Source organism: Apodemus sylvaticus, chromosome 5 (assembly GCF_947179515.1).
Source record: "Apodemus sylvaticus chromosome 5, mApoSyl1.1, whole genome shotgun sequence".
In the NCBI taxonomy this organism is placed as follows: Eukaryota; Metazoa; Chordata; class Mammalia; order Rodentia; family Muridae; genus Apodemus; species Apodemus sylvaticus.
The window spans coordinates 1,322,730-1,343,612 of NC_067476.1; the positions used below are offsets into that span (position 1 = coordinate 1,322,730).

At 38.9% G+C, this 20,883-nt stretch overlaps 1 protein-coding gene across 1 annotated transcript in view; it reads right to left on the bottom strand.

Moving 5' to 3' along the window:
• Positions 1–6,675: 6,675 nt before the first annotated feature.
• LOC127686449 (mis18-binding protein 1-like) overlaps positions 6,676–20,883 on the bottom strand; it is a gene marked incomplete at its 5' end in the record, with an annotated part of 32,795 nt that continues 18,587 nt past the window's right edge. The window contains 3 exons of the mRNA XM_052184667.1: positions 6,676–6,831; positions 7,003–7,147; positions 10,283–11,069. Coding sequence (XP_052040627.1) covers positions 6,676–6,831; positions 7,003–7,147; positions 10,283–11,069 — 1,088 coding nt within the window. The remainder of the gene's footprint in view (positions 6,832–7,002; positions 7,148–10,282; positions 11,070–20,883) is intronic.

The window sequence follows — 20,883 nt, forward strand, 5'->3', positions numbered from 1 at the left end:
TGCTGCTGACTTGTCAGGGTGAGATGAGGCTGTGGGGCAAGATGGTGTGGATGGATAAGGGGATGGCCTTGGAGCATGTTTGAGAGAGGTGGGACATTTTGCATGCTTGACAAGGGTTTTTGTTTGTTTTTGAGACAGGGTTTCATCATTAGCCATGCGAGTCCTTAGATATTGTTTTGTAGACCAGGCTTGCCTCGAACTCCAAGAGATCTTCCAGCCTCTGCCCACCAAGTGCTGCGATTAAAGGCGTGTTACACCACTGCTTGGCTGTCCAGGTTCTTGTTAAATGTGGGAGGACGTAGACTAAGAGTGAGAGACCACATGGGACCTGCTAAGTGCAAAACCTGTTCTTGCTGTCCTACTGTGTAGTTGAAACAGTAGGGACACGAGAGGGGTTTAGAAGGGTGGTAACTTCAGCTGCCGAGCCTTTATCTCAGCGGTGAAACTTTTGGCCCATATCTTTTTTGACTGTGTTTGCAGTTATCACTGTAAAGCCATAAGGTCAGCCAGTGTTATTTAATATTCTCTCTGAGAAATACTCCAAGCCCCATGTCCAGAGGTTGCTGCGTTGAAGTAACTTGCTATAATTTCTAAATGTCACCTGCATCCTTTATTCTCAAACTGAGGTCCTTTGAGTAGCTTACATGTAGAGTGTAATGTTTTTTAACTTGAGTGTTTTCAGACAGGATCTTGCTGTATAGTCTAGGGCTGCCCTAGAACTCACTGTGTGTTCTAGATTGGCTGGAGCTCACTGCAGTCTCCTGGCTTACAAGTGCCCAGTGATGTGTATGTGTGGTGGCAGTGTATGTGTGCCTCACCTGGCTAGGTCTATGCTTTTAAAGAAGCTCTTCAGTGCCTGAGGAGGTATGAGGTTTGTCCTGACCTCAGAATAGGTAATAAATTGATCAGCAATTACTAACTCATGACAAGGAAATTTTACTGCCATTCTTAATAAACTTAAGAATGTCTTAAGGTGCAGTTTGTTTGTGAGCTTGGGAAAAATGTTGTGAGTCATATTTAGTCTTCTGTGGTAGGTGAACTGGGCTCCATAATAATTTAACAAATTTCCCATTCGGAAATTCTAGGTTCTTGGATAAATTACTTTCTACTTTCATTAGGGGAGAGAAAGATTTTGCTATTATGAAAATGAGGATTAGGAAGGGAGATGAGCAAAAAGAAGCTGAGTTCACATAGCACAACAAACAAATTATTTGACCCAATCCTAAGACTTACCCTGACCCTGACATTTCTCCTTTGTGTAATAGGGATACTATCAGTTCAGAGGGACCATCAAGAATAATGGTGGCTACCTTAACCCTAAACCTGAGACTAATGATAGGACTTATCCTAAATCTCTAATCCTATCTTAACCCCTTAATTTTCTAAGCATCCTAACCCTAATACCCCTGGTCCTGATCCTAACCGTAACCCTCTAATCCTCTGACCCTAATTCTAACCCTGGTTACTGTGGGGGTATTTCTTAATTATACCTTTTAAATAAAAACCCCTTTCTTATCTTGCTATTTCAGCCTATATATGGAAAAGTCATTTTTGTTTTTTGGATTTGTACTACTTTATTTTACAAAACAAAGGAGGTTTGTTTGACTTTTCTATTTTAAAACTTGCATTGGAAGTAATTATTTCTTAAGTATTCCCTGTAAGATCATGCAATGTGAAATTAACCAGTCATTGATTTATTTAACTTACCTTGGCTGACAGCCTTTATCAGGATATTCTATTAATTACCCTTTCTATATACAGGGAAAGACTCATTTTCTCTATGATTGGAGATAGGCTTATCTAGAAAATCTATACTAATTTGTGGTTTTTTTTTTTTTTCTACTTTGCAACTGATGAAAATGTGCTGGATAATAATAGTGCTCAACAATGTCTCCCTTATGTATCTGGCTTTTCATCTGAGGTTGTCTGATACCTATCATCTGTTTGAGGGAGCTTCAGTTTCCCTGATCCAAGCATTTAGCCATAAATAAAACTCCTGGTTTGTTTGTTTGTTTTGTGACAGGTTTTCTCTATAGCCATGGCTGACCTGGAACTCACTTTGTAGACCAGGCTGGCCTAGAAGTCCGAAGTTTACCAGCCTCTGCCTCCCAAGTGCTAGGATTACAGGCATGCACCATCACTGTCTGGCTAAAATTCTTTATTGTAAAAATACATCCATAATGTTAATAGCCTGGGTCATGCATTGGGTCATCCATTCCTGGGTCACACTGATACCTCAAATGCACCTTGAGTGGTGGGCTTGAAAGACACCCCCTCCCCTCCCCCCCCACCCCCTGTGAGGGGAGATCCTCACTCAAATCTCGGGATGAAATGACACCCAAGGAATTCACAGGAGACCATTCGTGATGCAAACACACAAGGTTTATTTGGGAGAAACCAGTGCACTAGGGTTGTCCCGTAACCACGCAGGGCTAGAGGAGATTGACCCCCAGTAACAAGGCAGGGGGTGGACGAAAAAGAATTCACAAGGCAAGGGGTGGAGGACAAATTATGCATGTAATGGGGAAGTACAGAATGAGGAAGTCAGGCAATAGTTTATGCCTTAAGGAGGGTTAGAGATTATCTGGAACAAACATCCTTGGGGTTAAACATTGTAAAGATAGTCACAAGGCAAGTCATTCAGATATTCTTTTTGGTCAGCTAGTTCCTGAAACAGGGCATCTCAGGACCAGTTAAGCAAAAGTCGGCTATTTCCGAGGTCAGGGTGTACTTGACTTCAAAGGCTTGTTTGTTAGGGGCCTAAAATCCTTTACATTTTTGAGTCGGGGTCTCTCATCCCCACTCCCTCTAATAAATAATTCTAATCTTAGAACTAAAGGTCTGATTCTGGTTCTATGGATTCTGAATTGATTTGCCCTAGTTGTTGATATTGTTGGCGAAGCATCAGGATCTGAACAGTGCTAACTCTCTGGCGAACAAAAACAATTAATTTATTGATTATGCAAGGCCCTATGGTGAGCAGGAGTAGTAGAATCATCAAAGGACCCATAAGGGCCGAGAACAAAGTGGTCATCCATGGAGACTTAGTAAACCACCCTTCATACGAGTTTTGGGTGCTCTCTCTCTCTCTCAAGCCTGCGCTTGTTAAGGCTTTCTTTAAGTTTACTCATGGAGTCCCTGATAGCCCCTGAATGGTCAACATAGAAACAACATTCTTCTTTAAGCGCTGCACATAACCCCCTTTCTTTAAGGAATAATAGATCTAATCCTCTCTGTTCTGCATGACCACTTCCGATAGGGAGGTAAGGGAATCTTTCAGTTTAGTAACTGAATCCTGGATGGCCTGTAAATCCTGATCCATTGAGGCCCGCAGAGTGTCAAGGCCGTGTTGTAAATCCTGGGTTCCCTTGATTAGGGCAGTGGTCCCTGTCCCTATGCCTGCCGCCAAGCCTAACCCCAGCATGACTGCTAGTGTAAGAGAAACCAGTTCTCTTCTGACTTGTTTTAATTCAGTATCATAAGCTTCTATGACCACTTCTTCAGAATGGTAATAGGCACGGGGTACTAGCTGAATCCTAACACAGAAATCTTTGGACTGATTAAAAACAGAAGTGGATACACAGGGGGTGAGCCCAGTACTGCATGCCCATCAGCTGTTATTACTGGGTAATAGGTACTGATCTGCCTCTGAGGTGTTAAGAGTCATGGAGATGTTACAAAGATGTTGGTGGGTAGGGGGCACCCTTCTTATACAAAGCCCAGAAACAGAAACTTCAGTAAGAGTGAGTTTGCATTGATTATGATCCATGTTGCTGGTTGGGGTACCCGGAATGGCAGTCCCCTCATAATAAGGGGGGCCCATAGCCAGGCAAAGCCAGCAGGATGTGGTAGCATCAGGGTTAGTGACCTTGAGGGCTGTGAAGGCCCCTTGGATCAAATTAAAAAGTCTATCTCCTGTGGTAGGAGCAGGTGGAGCTGTCCTTGAGGGAGGCATAGCAGTAGGGACCGGGGTCTCTGTGATTGGAGGAGGGGAAGTCAATGGCCGGGCTCTCCCCGGTGCCTTAGGAGGACCTGGTTCTGCTAGAACAGCGGCAGGTCCCACAGGAACTGTTGGGGGGCTTTCTATTTTTAGCCATATTTGGAACACTACCCAGGGGTCGGTTCCAGATACATAGAATCAGATCCCCCACCATTATCCTTTAGGCCATTCGGTGAATAATTTTCCCTGTGAAGTAAATCGGATTACTATGGGATTGCAGGGTCCTGAATTGCAGGTAGCTTTAGAAGTGGGCACCTATCTTCCTCCCTGGGGGCACTGAGTAGGCCCCGAATGGTTTCTGGACACTGTTATTAAGTCCCATGAGGAGGTGGGATGCCAATAAGCATTTCCCGAGGTCTCACAGCTCCATTCTTTACAATAAAAGTGTTCTAGGCCTCCACATCATCTAGCCTCTTGTCTCGAGGACAGATGTAAAATTTGGTAAGCCTTAACTGCAGTAAGCACAGCCTAGGGAGGCCGTCCTCTGGGAAGGAGTAACCTCCCAGAGCACCAGCAGGTCATCAGGTGTGACCTCAGGGATATCCCATGTTTCCAACCTGGTCATTAATAGGCAGAGATCTAAGGTAATATCAGGCCACCAGGTCCCCAGAGGGGTGACCTTAGAGGTGCTCCAGACAATGTCTCTGGTTTGGGAGAGTACTTGCCATGTGAGAGTCATAGGGTGATGAGGGTTGTTATTCTTCATCAGAGGTGAGCAGGCAAGGAGGGCGCAGCTTAAGAGGATCATCAGTACACTCCAGCTTCCAGGTGCCATCTTGGGCTGTAGGTGTCATGGCCTTGATGTGGGAGGCGTGGATCCAGGTGGGAATGCTGTCAACCTTAACAGCTGGTCAGGAGCACCAGATAAGGTCCCTTCCATCTGGCTTCAAGGTCCCCAGCTCGGTGGCGACGGACCAGGACAGAGTCCCCCACTTGGAACTTGTGGGGCACTTCAGTGGTCCCTGGCTCGTAAGCTTCCTTGAGCTGCTCCCAGGCGTCTTTTCTGACAAGTCCAAGGGCCTTTAAGCAGGCAAAGAGGGGTTGGGGAAAAAAGCATCAGGATCAAGAACACCCCCTGCTTCGGATAAGGGGGGGATCCCCCAAAGAGTAGCTTGAATAGAGTGAGCTTGAACTTCCCAGGGGTGTTTCGCACCTGAAACAAGGCAAAAGGCAGGAGGGCAGGCAGGAGTGCGGTCCAATTCTTCCCGCTGGTCTCTAAGGCTAATTTAGTGAAGGTCTCTTTTAAGGTTCTATTCATCCTCTCTATCTGTCCTGAGCTCTGTTGTCTGTAAGCACAATGTAGATTCTAATTGATCCCAGTTGAGTGGCCAGTCCCTGACTCACCTGGCCAATGAAGGCAGGGCCATTGTCTGATCCAATTACCTTAGGATTCCTGAATCTTGGAAAGATTTTTTCTAGAATCTTTTTGGCCACAACATTGGCTGTCTCCTTTTTGGTTGGAAATGCTTCTCCCCAACCTGAAAAATTGTCTATGAAAGCTAGTAAATATTTATGACCATATTTTGCTGGTTTGAGTTCAGTGAAGTCTACTTCCCAATAGTCTCCTGGTCTATCTCCTCGGAGTCGCTTACCAGAAGTCCCCATATGGTGCCCAGCATTAGTCAGGGCACAGGCTTTGCGATTCTGGACCACCTCCTGTGCAATGTCTGATAGTCAGTCCCATCACATAGTAATCAGAGTGGTGAACAATGTCTTTAACTTTCTTAGTTCCCAGGTGGGTCAGCTGATGGAAATTAGCAACATATGGTTGTCCCTCCTTTTGAGACAGGACTGATTTTCCTTCTTCTGTTTCTGCTACCCCATAGGGGGAATATCCCTGTACAATCTTACGCATATTATTATCTCCCCCAAAGGAATATGGACAGTCTCCTCTAAAACTGGTGTCTCTGATGTCATAATCATCTATAGTCTCTTTATTTTTGGATGCGACTGGAAGAACCATGACCCCCTGAGCTGCCTGTTTTGCTGCTGAATCTGCCATCTTGTTTCCCTTGGTCACCACATCGTGTCCTTTTTGGTGGCCAGGGCAATGTATGATGGCCAATTTCTTTGGTAGATGTATGGCCTCCAGCAAGCTTAGAATTTCTTCTTTAATTTTAATGTCTTTTCCAGTAGACATAAGTAGCCCCCTCTGCTTATAAGTATCCCCATGTACATGCGTGGTGGCGAAGGCGTACCTGCTGTCCATGTAGATGTTGATCATTTTTCCCTCGGCCAGTTTCAAAGCCTGGAAGAGTGCAATCAGTTCTGCTTTCTGACCTGAAATCCCCTCAGGCAAACTGCTGGCCCAGATGGTCTGTCTTCCATCTACCACCACCACCCCAGCTCTCCGCTTACCTTTGACCATGAACCTGCTGCCATCCGTGTACCAACTAGGGCATCCTGGCCAGAGTTGGTCAGTGAGGTCCTTCCTGGTCCCAGGCTCTTCTGCTAGGATGTCTATACACTGGTGTATGGGTGCAGATTCATCAGCTTCTGGCAGTAGGGTGGCAGGGTTCAGGATAGCCAGGGGTGCAAACAACACTCTCTCAGTCAGTAGGAGGCTCTGGTAGTGGGTCATGCAGGCGTTAGTCATCCAACAATCTGGAGGTTGCCTAATGATGCTTTCTAGGGCATGGGGGGCTACTATGATTGTCTGCTGTCCCAAAGTCAATTTATCTGCGTCTTTGAGGAGCAGTGCTACTGCAGAGATAGCTTTCAAGCATGATGGCCACCCACTGGCCACTGGGTCTAATTACTTTGATAGGTAGACTATAGGCCATTTGCACGGCCCCAGGGTCTGAGTTAGGACTCCTCGAGTGACCCCTGCTCTGTCGTCCACATAGAGAGTAAAAGGCTTAGTTAGATCCGGCAGAGCCAGAGCAGGGGCACTAAGTAAAGCCTTTTTAATCTCCTTAAAGGCTTTCAGATGCTCTGGAGTCCAGGTAAATGATCCTGTGTCCTTGGTAAGAGGATAAAGGGGGGCCACCAGGGTAGCAAACCCTGGGATCCAGAGCCTGCAAAACCCCGCGGTCCCCAAGAATTCTCTCACCTGCTTTGGAGTGGTAGGAACAGGAATCTGTGTCACAGTCCTCTTTCGGGCTCCAGTCAGCCAATGTTTTCCTCCTTTTAGAGTGTATCCCAGTACTGTACAAAAGTATTGGCAAATCAGCGACTGTCTATAAGAACTATTTTTCATTAAAAAATAATTCTTAATTAAAAGTCAGTAATAATGATCTTCCAAGTTACTCCATATAAATAATGAGGCAAATTTAACATATAATCATAGCCGTTAAGATCCTTGCTCTAACTTATGGTGATATTCTGTCTGGCATTAGTCCCATCACTCATGAACTCTTTCCTTAACCTTCGTTATCCAATTCATTCCAGGCTCCTTTCAAGATTTCTCATTTTTCCCTCGCTCTTTCTATATGAAACATTCTTACGGTGAATCTTTGGTTTACTTTTGATCTCTTTCATCTCTTAATTCCTGTATTTTCGAAAGTAGGTCAGACTGTGCTTATAGTTTCATAAATACATATTCTTATAAACTTGTTACAGTGATTACTGTATTACTAAACACTTTCCTTCTCAGGGATAAACACAATAAAAATTACAAAGCTTTTGAAGATTTAAATTCGTTATATATGACTGGGCAGTGATTTACGTCTTTAGATGCTCATCCATTGACTGTAAGGCAAGGACTAGATTAGGCTTCATTCACAAAAAAACAAATATATCTAATGGAGTTAGACCAGGTGGTGAGAAATAGTTGCAGTGAAGTAATAGATAAAAATGATCTTCATCTGGGTTTTAGGTATGTCTAAACCCTAATATATGCTTTGATAATAGCCCTTGCGGGAACACAAGTGAACTAGATTACAAAGAAAGAAAATCAAGAACTGAGAATTAGAATGGACAGACTTATGTTTGTCTGAAGGTCCATTTCCTGATTGTTTTTAGCCTTAACTCTAGCTTAGGTGAGGCTATGAAACAGAGACTAAAACCATGGACATTCGCCCCAGGTTTGGTGATATGTAATATCCCAGACTTTTAAAATTGAAGAAGGAAGGAGAGAGGGAGGGAGGGAGAGAGAAGGAGAGAGGAAGGGGCTTTGTATGCTGGTCTGTAATCCAAGCACTGGGAAACGCAGATCAATAGTTGAAGAACAATAGATCAGCTTTATCTTGTGCCAGGATACCCAAGCCTACACAGAGAAACCCTGTCTCAAGCAAGCAAATAAATAAATAAATTTTGGGAAAAAAATTAAATATAAAATAAGATTAAAACATTGTATTATAAGGAAATGCTGAGAAATACAGTTAGAAAAGGTAAAACTTTTAGCATGGTCTGCCTTTGAGCTACCTAAAGCAGAAGAATATAAAATATGAAGCTATATTAAATGCAATGAAAATTTCTGATAGTTCAGAATCTCAGTTACATCCTGCCTGCACCCCCACCCTCGTCTCCCTTCAAGACAGAGTTTCTCTGTGTAACAGACCTGGCTCTCCTGGGTCTTACTTTGTAAACCAGGCTGGCCTCGAACTCAGAGATCCACCTGTCTCTGCTTTCCAACTGCCAGGATTAAAGGTGTGTGCTGCTACTGCCCAGGTCTCAGTGACATTTTCAAGCCTAACCTGAGGACATTTGAGCTAGATTTCCCAGATGGAAACTACAAATGACAAACACAAAGCTAATTCTACAACTCAGACAATAAATAGGTGAGGTCTGAGATGGAGGAATATTAAAAAAATAGGCTGCATATAGATGGTCCTATGGAATAGATATTTAACAACTAATAAGACTTTTTTCTTAACCAATAATGGCAGAGTTTAAATATATTTGATGGAACGAACATCATCTTCAGAAATAAAATATTACTATCTGGTTCTCCCCACTCACATGTAGCAGATGTATAGGTTCTAAACAACTGGAATGGAGGCTATCGCACAGCTGCTGCCTGCGTGTGGGATCTGTTCTAAGAGCTGGGCTGCCTTGTCTGGCCTCTTTGGGAAAGAAAGCATCCTGAGCCTGGGGGGGGCAAGGGGACCCATGGTGTCTTCACCAACTCAGAAGAAAAGGGGAGGGGGAAAAGGGTTGTGGGAGGCAGTGACCTGAAGGGGGGCAATGAGCAGAATATACAGTGAAAAAGTTAAAAAAATAATTTAAGAAATTACCATGGGCATGAAAAATGATTATCAATAAAAATATTCTTTTCAATTTTTAGTAGTCATATCTTTAGGCAAGATTTATATAGTTATATTCACCACTAAATGTAAATATAAATCTAAATATAACAATTCAGGGCCACATATAAATCTGAAGATCACTGTACACAGAAAAAAGGCAAAATTGTGGAGGATAAAAGATAACTAAGGAACATACCATAGCCAGAAAGCAGACAAAAGTAAGGTTTTGAGGAAGTAAGAAATAATTATTTGGCTGAAAAATATTCAAAAAAAGGATCATCTAGGGAACTGAAAATATCAGTGAAGATTGCACAGAGTCATAAAAATGTCTCAGAAAGAATTTTCAAAAATACTTGAGATGTATTCCAAAGCTATGCACTTTTAAGGAAACACAGTAAATTGAACAGTACAGTAGCATGTTCCTTTGTGAGCCTCTCCTTGATCAGTTACAGCTTCCTTTCTTTTGACTATGTCATAAGAAAGACTTTCTTATGACTACTTCCATCAGCTACCCCTTTACGCTAGCATCAGTCCTCTGACAAAATAGCAACCAAATTATCTTCCCTTGTTTCCACACTCACATGGACTTCTAGTCCTCAATTTTGCAAATGTTCTTGATTTGTCTATATTTGTTGTCAATATCTCTTTAATGTTCCTATTTAGGCTTCATAAGTCAATAATAATCTGGTTTCCATACTACCACACTACTGAAACTCTTAGCAATAAGTCTCTATAGTCAAATTCAATTCTTTTTAATAAAATCTCTTTATGTGTACGATTGTTTTGCCTGCACCTATATCTGTCTGAAAAGCATAATATTCACTGGAACTGGACTTATAGATTGCAAATCATTATGTGAGTACTGGGAATCAATCTCAGGCACTGTGGAAGTTGCCAATGAGTGCTCTTAACTGCTGAGCCATCTCTCCAGCAAACTCAGCTTCAGTTCCTAAAGAATATGATTTATCACCAGTTACAAGCAGAATAATTACTCACACTTTCTGAAAAGCTTGCTAACATCACTAGTATTTCTTTAAGTCTTTCTGTTGTGTTGTAACTATTCTGCAGATATCCCAGAGACATAACTACTTACCGATGAAGCTTCTGTAACTCTGGCTCACTCCATTTTCCATCATCAGTTACACCAGGTAGATGGTCTAACTGTTGCCTCTTAGCTGTAGCAGATTCCTTAGCTTCAATTAGAAAGTCCATGCTACCACCAGCTTTGTAATGTGATCCTTTAGCAACAGATCTAGGTCTCTTTGGTGTGATATAAGAATCACTCTCACCTTTAGATTCTGAAATAAGGAGGATATCTTTTCTGATGGTTTTTCTCTCCTGATTCAGCCTTTCCTTTGTATTTCTTGCTCTGGTTTTACTTTCAATTTCTACTCCGTTCTCTTCACTTGAGGACTGGCTATACTGTGATACACCTATTTGATTTTCAGTTTTCTGCAGTTTCGAGGGCAACTTGTTCTTTTTCTTAAAATCATTGGCGAGCATTTGTTTACTTTGCATGCAAGGGATCTGAATATGTTTGACAGTCATTATGTCACAGTCATTGCAGTCCTCCTTGGTATTGTCTTCACAATCCACTCTATGTTCAAAGGTCTCTAAGGACTTACTGGTAGGACTTGGAGTTCTATGTATCTCTGATTCACTTTTTTCTTGATGCTTCGTTTTGGAAAAATCTCTTACTCCTTTAATATAGAGATGGTGCTCCATACATCTTTGCTTTATTGACCTTGTGGTTCTAAGTGGTGTTGCTAAAACAATAGTTTTCTTCTGACTGACAGGCAGATATCTTCTTTCTTTGTGGGAGGTAAACTGTTCCAGTGAGTTCAAGGAATCAATGGGTACATTTAATACTTCAGTTCTCTCTTTATTTTATTGGAAATCAGAAACAAAATCTCATAAGTATTAGAGTAAATACTCTTACAAAATAAGACAGTTTTTCAGGAGAGGTTATACATAAAAAAAAAAAAGCATTGGTCTACATAGATCATGGTCACTTCAAAAGTAAGCATGTCCTTACGTATACAATTCTGCCAATGACTCTGCAGGTGGCTGGCATACATGTTCCTTTTCTATGTGGCCTGAAATAGTTAAAGTCTTTCACTGACCTCAAATTATAACTATACTCTATGGGTATTAGACCTCGTATTTCTCAAGCTGCTTGGGTCTGAAGTTTCACTGTTTACCCTCCCTTAAAATTGTCCTTTACTTATTTGCAAGACCCTCAATTGCTTGCTCAGAACTTAGTCTTCATCCCACTGTATCTCCAAATTCTCCCATTCTCCCATAAGTTCCCACAATACTTTTTAAAATGCCATTTTGGTAACCTACATTTTAGCTGTATGTCAGTCTTAATCTTTTAGTTAGACTAAGAAAATCTTAATTTTCATAATTTTTTCCCTGATGTTAGTGAAGACACTCAAGAAGTAGTAGATATTAAACAAATGTTTTAAAAATTAAGTTGTGTGCATTAAGGATGTAATTAGGAAAATGTGAACTCGATCCATACAGGTCTACTTTCATCCTCAATGTAGCCAAAGCAGTACATCTTTAAAATCTTTCCCAATCTCAAAGAATTATCATGGGAAATAATTAACGCTACAGAACTTGATCACCTTATACATAGGTAAAGAAAGCAAATGAGATCAGCAATCTGATCTAAAAAATGGAGAATCCAGAGGCAAATCTACCTGAAACTCTAACTAGATTAACTCCTATTTATTATTGAAGTTGTTTGAACCAGAATGGTCAACATAGGCTCACATATTTGAATCTTTGCTCCCAAGTTAGTAGAACTGTTTGAGAAGGATTAGGAGGTTAACTGTATTGTAGGAAGTGTGACACTGAGGAGCAGGCTTTGAGGTTATAAAAACCCATGGCATTACCAGTTAGCTCTCACACTTTCAGGTCACACAGGAACTATCCACTATTGCACCAGCACCATCCCTACCTACTGTCATGTTAGCCACAGATTGTAAGAAAGCCACATGCTTCCTTCAATAAGTTGCCTTCATCATGGTGTTTCTTCACTGCAAAGAGTAGTAACTAAGACACATTTATGAATTGCAAATTGCCACACCATAAGGATAAAATAGTGCAATTATGTACACATATCATGCTATAAAGATAAACCAAAAATTGAAAGGATAACAGTTAATAATGATAGGAAAACTTCAAAATTATAATTTGTCAATAATTTATTTGATTAGCACAACTATTCTAAAGAAAAAAAAACCCAAAATATATCTCCACAGTATTTTTCATGGAAATCATACATTTACAAAAATTTTCTTGTAATTCCTTACATAAATCAAATCAAGCATTCAGTTAGACATTTTAAAAAAATTGAAGATTCTCATTTTGAAAAAATATTTCTAATGAGAATGAATTTTGTCATTTCACTTTATTTAGTAATATTAATTCAGCCTCCGTTAGGTACATTAAATCATAGAATTTCCAATATTCCTTCCACTTTTATGAATTTTGATGATTGCTCTTAATTTTCCTTTTCAGTTTTAATAAAAAATAGCACTAGGCCCATGGATTGATCATGACATGAAATCTTGAACTTGTTAGTATTTAGACAAAAAGCACTTGAAATTTTGGTACACAAGACTTTAATTACTCTGAAATTCAATACTTATCAAGCCTTAATTATGGCATTAATTTCAAAAAATGAAATATTAATATGAGCACATATGAAATAAAATAAAACTTCATGAAACAAAGTTACTTATGAATCACATTAAAGCCAAACCTGGAAATAATATACTTAAAATAACAGGTTATTTCATTAAATAATCATTCTATGTATAAATAACTACTTTAAATCATAAACATATTTTCTATTATAAATCTAGAAACTTAAAAAGCTTATTATATTAAAAAACTATTTTAAGCTGTTATTATCCTATTCATTACATAATCATTAAAGATATTACCTTGCTTCTAACTTTGAATTTTCTTTTCATTGATCTTTTTGCAATTTTCAAATCTTTTTGAAGGAAATTTTCTCCAATTTTTCTTTCCAATGAATTCCTTCAAAACAAACAATATACTTTTAACAACCCAATCCAGACATTATCTTGGGCAATTACATGGCATTAATCAAGTATAAAAAAAAATCAAAGAGCATTCAGAAAACCCTGTTGGAACTTTAACTTTACAAATACTACATAAGGCTGCATGATCCTACAAGTCATTTATTATTTGCAGTTTTACCTTCTTCTTCTTCTTTTTTTTTTTTTTTTTTTTTTTTTTTTTTTTTTTGGTTTTTCCGAGACAGGGTTTCTCTGTGTAGTCCTGGCTGTCCTGGAACTCACTCTGTAGACAAGGCTGGCCTCACACTCAGAAATCTGCCTGCCTTTGCCTTGCAAGTGCTGGGATTAAAGGTGTGCGCCACCACCGCCCAGCTTGCAGTTTTACTTTTTAAAGAGTATTTCGTTTTTAAAATACGTGTAGTCTATGTATCTGAGTATCTGCTATGTATCTAAGAGTGTACAACGGAGGCCAGAACAGGGTGTCAAATCCTCTGGAACTGAAGTTAGACTACTGTGAGCTAACTAATGTAGGTTTTGGAAACTGAACTAAGGTCTTCTAGAAAGACAAGCACTCTTAATCACTAAGCCATCTTTCTAGTCCATACTTGTAGTTTTTCAAATGCCTTTATATACCTTAAGGCTTTACTCTACATAGCTTTACTATACTGTTTTTTTATTGTTGCCTGTATATTTTCATTCATTTACTTACGTTGGCAAGCATAATAAAAAATCTCTATGGGATGGAGAGATGGCTACAGGTACAGATGGCTCAGCAAGAAAAGATCCTCAGAACTCATGTAATGGACAATGAAACTGACTTGTGTAAGTTGATTTTTGTCTGCCACATGTTTCAGGTAACACTCATTTGCTCTGCCCACTGAATGAATGAATGAATGAATGTAAATCTAAAAAAAAACAATAAACCTATAAGATTTAAAGTTATATTTAACAGATATTTTTTCCAAAATGCAGTTAAAAGGCTCTCAAGAAGAAAAGACTTACACAAAAATGTTCCTACTGTGTATAGATGTGTACTGTGGCTATTTGACTACAGGCAGCTTTAACAGTTCATCTAGATATTTTAATCGCATAAAAATTATTAAAATTTTATCCTATGGACATTTATGCAAATTACATACCTTAAAATTTTAGGAGTACTGTATATCTCTCATATACAGCAAATATTCAGAAAACAAAATACTAAGCAAAAATAACAGAAGTGCATTCTTATCCCTATATTTTTGTTCCTTATCATTTATTAGACATATAATCCCTATAACAAACATCTACTTAACTTCAACAGCACTTTCAACAATTCTAAATTACACTCATCAGAAAGAACTTGTATCCTTTGATGCAGTCCTGAAACTTTTCAGGTACCATATTACATTCCTAAACATCAGTACATTATCCATCTGACTACTCCACCTGAATAGTGTGGTGGATTAAATATGCTTGACCCATGGGAAGTGTCACTATTAGGAGGTGTGGAATTGTTGTCCTGTGGGGTTGGGATTTGAGGTCTCAATGTTCAAGTTCTGCTCAGTGCAAAAGAGAGCTCCCTTTGGCTGGTTGCAGAAGACAGTATTCTGGCTGCCTTGGATCAAGACGTGAAACTCTTGCCTCCTCTATCACCAAGGCTGCCTGCACAATGTCATGCTTCCTACCATGATTATAATGGATTGAACCTCTGAAACTGTAAGCCAGCTCCAATGAAATGTTTTCATTTATAGTAGTTGCTTGGTCATGATGTCTTTTTACAGCAATAAATGCCTAAGACAGAAGTTGGTACCAGGAGTTGGGTATTGCTGTGATAGGCCTGACCATGTTTTTGTTTGAGAAATGTGGATTTTTGAAACATTGGATTCTGAAAGCAGTGCAATGCTTTAAGTGGGGATTAATGGGTCATATTAGTAGGAACACAGAAGACAGTGGGATTATAGATTTGGTCTAATGCAGCTATTATGTTAATCTGGCCCCCAAATCGCACAAGATTCCACCCATCTGCACATAAGAAACTGAAGGAATAATAAGAAACTGAAGAATGAGTGAGGAGCTACCATGCTGGGGAACATGTAGAGACACCATGCCTGAAAGGTGTGGATCAGAGAGCATATTCACCTTGGGGTGATCATGGTCGCGAGGGCTGCATGTCTGGGTCTAGGGCAGCAAAGACAGAATATAGATTTTACCAAGTAATAACTTGAAAATATCAGAGGAGGGTAGGTTAGTCACGTGGAGATCATGAAGTGGCCCAGCCATTGAACTGTTTTAGGAATATCAAAATATAAAGGCCTCTCTAATATAAGATATTAGTGTGCATCTCTCTCTCATTTGGAAATATAAAGCAAGAAAGAGCCACCAACACTAGGATCACTTGAGTAGTGTTAATTGGGTTCTGTTACACAGTGGTGCTAAAGAGTGATTTGAAGTCTCAGTGGTAACCTGTCTCAAGAGACTCCAGAGGATAATAATTTTAGAAATGTTGCCTAGAGATGGATCTTGTGATATTTTGGTGAAGAGTGTGGCTGCTTTTTACCCCTGTCTGAGGCTAAGGTAAAGAAATTTAGATTTAATTGCATTGAGAAAAGAAGTCTCAAAAAGACCTAGTTTAGACTTTGTCCTGTAGTTCACTCTTATGAGTGTTTTGATCAAGCTTAGAAAGGAAAACTCAAAATGTAAAGGATCATCAGGAAGTAGAATGGAACTAAATCCTATATTCAATGATATTTAATGGAAGTAAGGGAATTGGTAACCTCAGGGCAAAAATCTCACACAGTTAAGCTTATTGTTCATTTGCTGGGTGTTGAACAAGGAATAGTTATATCATGTTAGGTGTGACTATAATTATGTTATTATCTTCATTAGAACTTAAGGAGATATGATTGTGTCAAACTGACAAAAGATGGATTATGATGGCTAAGAAACGTTCAGGCATGATCATACACGCCTTAAATTACAAGAGACAGAAGCAAGCAGATCTTTGAGTTCAAGACCAGCCTGGTACACAAGAAGTTTCAGGTAAAGAAAAGCTTTTTGAGACTTCCTTGGTCAATGCAATTAAATGTAAATCTCCTTACCTTAGCCTCAGACAGTCTCTTCAGACAGGGGTTAAAAAGCAACCACACTCTTCAACAAAATATCACAAGATATTTACTCCAGAACTCAGGAGACAGAGCCATGCAGTTCTAAGTTCAACGTCAGTCTACAGAGCAGTTCCAGGACAGCAATGCTTAGGAAGGGAAGGAGTTGGAAAACAAAAAGGTGGGGACGATGAAATGAAACAAGAAGGCCATGTTCTGGCCCCAGAAAGCAGTGAGATTCAGCAGCTGGGGCTATGTGGCTCTGGCTTTAGAGTCGAGCATAAATGAGGTTACTGGGACAATTGATACTGGTTAGCTAGAGCTAAGAAACTGTGATTAAGAAGAGGGGAGCATTACTGAGCTGACATCTTATGGGAAATGTTTTCTAAGAGCAAAAAGAAGTTGAGTTCCACAGATAGACATTGTGTTGGCAGCCAGACTGGTAATAAAATAATCTCCCAAGACTGGAAAGATAAGACAAGAACAATATTAGAACCTAGAGCACAGTAACAATGGCTTTCAGAGGGTGGGGAAATAGCACAGAGAAACAGAACCAGAGTTATCAGCATTTCTAGAGACCACTATGCTGGCAAAGGTCAATATGCTGAGGTAGAGACACAAGACATATACGACAAAGAAACCTTGGCATTATATTGTATGGCACCCTTAAATGCCTGGGACAAAAATTAAAGAAACGGGGAAAAGACTTTGAAACATTTACTCAAGTCAAACAAGGTACAAAAGCAACATTCACTGACTTTTTACAAAGACTGACTTCAGCAACAGACTGGAAGATATCAGATCCACTAATAAAGAAGGCACTGATTAAACATTTAGTTCTTAAAAATGCCAATGTTGAATGCAAAATGATGATCCAACGTTTAAGGGCACGGTCAGCATCTACTGATGAATGGATTAGAAATACAGTTATTAGGTCTCATTCACCTGAGATGACCTTGGTAGGAGAAGACATTCCTGAAGATTTTCAGAAAACCCAAACTCACAAATGTCTTCACTGTGGTGAGCAAAGTCATTTCAAAAGAAATTACAAAGAAAACCAAACTAATTTCAAAAAAATAGCCAATGCCTTCTAGTATATGCAAAAGATGTGGCAAAGGCCAACATTGGAATAATAGATAAATGGGGTAACCCCTTATCAAAAAATGTCCAGGGGGCCCTCTCATAGGCCACAATACCAAACAGCATAAACATAAAACAATTAAATTAGGTTAGAACACCTCTTATCAGTGAAAAAAACCACAGAAGGGGCCAATAAATGAATATTTTCACAAACCTCAATAGATGATCAGAGGCCAAAAGTAATTTATAAGTAATATTTAAATTAAAGGAACAGTAGACAATGGAGCTAATATAATTATAATCTTTCTAAAAGCTTGATCCCCAAATTTGGTTCTTCAAAACATAAAAATCCAATTTTAAGAGGTTGGAACTTTATCCTTAGTAAATCGATGTATCAGATAGCTTGAATGTATAGCTTAGAAGGCCAAATAGGAAAATTAAGGCCATACATGGCTGATATAGCCATAAACTTATGGGGAAAATATCTGTTACAGCAACGAAAAACACAGATTAGCTTTACAACAATTTCAAGAACTAACCATAAATGTTCGTTATGGGTGATGATCCTGATAAAATTAAAAAATGTAATCAAAGACAATTACAGACATTATAGGCTGTCCATTAAGACAATACAAAACAGGCTGACTCTTGAACTTTAGTTGGGGGAGCCACTGCTGATAAAAAACCAACAGCCTAACACCTAGGTGGGAAACTGAGCAACCTCTTTAGACTGAGCAAAAATCTATGACAAAGGACTTGAACTGCCATCTAGTGTAAGAGCAGTTGGAATTCTCCTATATTTGGCATTAAAAAGAAATCTGGCAAGTAGAGGATGCTGACAATCTGGGAGCAATTAAGAAAATTGTTCAGCCAACAGGTTCTTTACAACCTTGGATCTCATTAGCTTCCTTGTCACCTATGGAAAGGCCATAATAATTGACTTAAAAGATGGCTCTTTCACAATTACTTTATAAGAACAAGATAAAGATTTGCTTTCACAGTGACCACAATTAGCAAAAGCCCCCCCCCAAAAAAAACAAAACAAAACAAAAAAACAAGAAGTTCACCAATAGCAAACAAAAGGTACAAAACAAAAACAAAAACTAAAAGAAAAAACCCACGGATCTTGCCACAAGGAATGTTGAAGGATTCTACCTTATGCCAATATTTTATATAACCATTGGAAATAATTTGTAAACAATTTTCTCAAACCATAATTTACCATTACGTCAATGATATTTTGCTGGATGATTCAAATGGACATACCTTACAAAGAATAGTTACTAAAGCAAAGAAAATTTTACCTTATTGGGGATTACAAATTTGTGTTGGAAAAAACTACAAAGAGGAGATTCTATTAATTATCTAGGATATAAGAAAAGCCTACAGGAAACCTAACTAGATAAGGTATAAATCAAGAGAGACCAATTAAGAACTCTCTTTTTTTAAAAAAAGATTTATTTATTTTATGTATGTGAGTACACTGTCCTGTCTTCAGACACCAGGCAGTGGGCTTAAATTCCCATTACAGATGGTTGTGAGCCACCATGTGGTTGCTAGGAATTGAACTCAGGACCTCTGGAAGAGCAGTCAGGGTTCTTAACCTTTGAGCCATCTCTCCAGTCCCCAATTACCAACTCCAATTGATTTTCAAAAATTGCTCGGAGATATTAGCTGGCTACTGGCTAAAGTTGGTTGGATTATTCAACAGCTGAGTATTTTATTTCAAACCTTACAAGGTGATAAAAGAATTAAACAGTCCAAGATGATTTTGAGCTGAAACCAAAAAAGAATTTGCTCTGGTAGAAAAGAAACTACAAAATGTCCATTTTGATCATATTGATCCAAAAGTGATCTGTATTTTCTCCCACAAAAATTCTTATCCCACATGGGCTTCTTCTCATTCTCCCATAGGAATTCTTATGGTGAGTGAACATCATAGCTTTTTACTTATTTATTTATTTTTGTTTCTCAAGACAGAGTTTCTCTGTGTAGCCCTGGCTGTCCTGGAACTCACTCTGTAGACCAGGCTGGCCTCGAACTCAGTAATCTGCCTATCTCTGCCTCCCAAGTGCTGGGATTAAAGGTGTCTACCACTACCACTGCCCTGCGAAGATTATATCTTATAATACATATTTGTAGCATAAAATCAGAGTAAAAAATTAAAAATCTATATAGATGAAGTCTCTGAATTAATCCTAAAAGGAAAAAATTAGATTTTGTCAATTAGCAGGAATAGATACAGCTAAGATTTTGGTTTTTAAGAATGATGAGATTGGCTGGGCAGTGGTGGCACATGCCTTTAATCCCAGCACTTGGGAGGTAGAGACAGGTGGATTTCTGAGTTTGAGGCCAGCCTGGTCTACAGATTAAGTTCCAGGACAGCCAGGCATACACAGAGAAACCCTGTCTCAAAAAACCAAATAAAATAAAATAAAATTATATATATAATTTTTTGGGGGAGAAATTAAGAACAAATATACAAAAAACGTGGGACTTCAGATTATAAAAAGAACTAATAGGATTCCCCCTTATATCACAAAAGTGACACCAATTTCTATATTTATTACATTTTATACTGATGCAAATACGTTGGGAAGCCAGGATATAAGTCAGAAAATGAGTAAGGTAGTTGGCAGTCCTTATGATTCAATTAAAAAAAATAGAATTATATGAAACTCTTATGATTATATTATGAGAATTTTAAGAATCTCATAATATAATAACTGACTCTCAATATACTGAAATAGTTGTTTTGCATATAGAAACTGCTGAACTTATTCAGAATGATTCCAAATTAACTTCACTGCTTATTCAACAAAAAGTGATGAGAAATAGAAATCATCCATTGTATAAAAAACATGATCAGATCCCATACTGGTCTGCCAGGCCCTCTGGCACAAGTTAATGATCAAATTGATCAGCTATTAATAGGAAATGTGCTAGATGCTTCATAATATCATTTCAGAAACACCATGTTAAAAGTGAAGGATTAAAGAAAGAGTTTTCAATTATTTGACAACAAGTCAAGGAATATGACCAAACTATGTTACCTGTACAAAGTAATCCTAAAGGTACACAGAGAAATGAAATTTGGCAAATAAATGTGTTCATTTTGCACAGTTTGGAAAATGATATACGTGCGCCACACTATAGACATATTTGGGATCAAAATGGGCTACTGCTTTAACTCCCCAAAAGGCTAATTCTGTAGTTACACATTAGAAGTTATGGCCCATTATTGGAATACCTGTATAAATTAAGACAATGCTCAAGCATATGTCTCTAGAAAAATGAAGCATTTTATACTTATTATAATCTAAAGCATATTACAAGTATACCACACAATCCTACAGGACAAACAAGTGTAGAGAAATCTAATCATACTTAAAAAGACAAAACAAACAAACAGAAAGGGATAACAAAGACCCCTTCCTAGATATAAACTATATAGCGCTTTATTAAATTTAAAATTT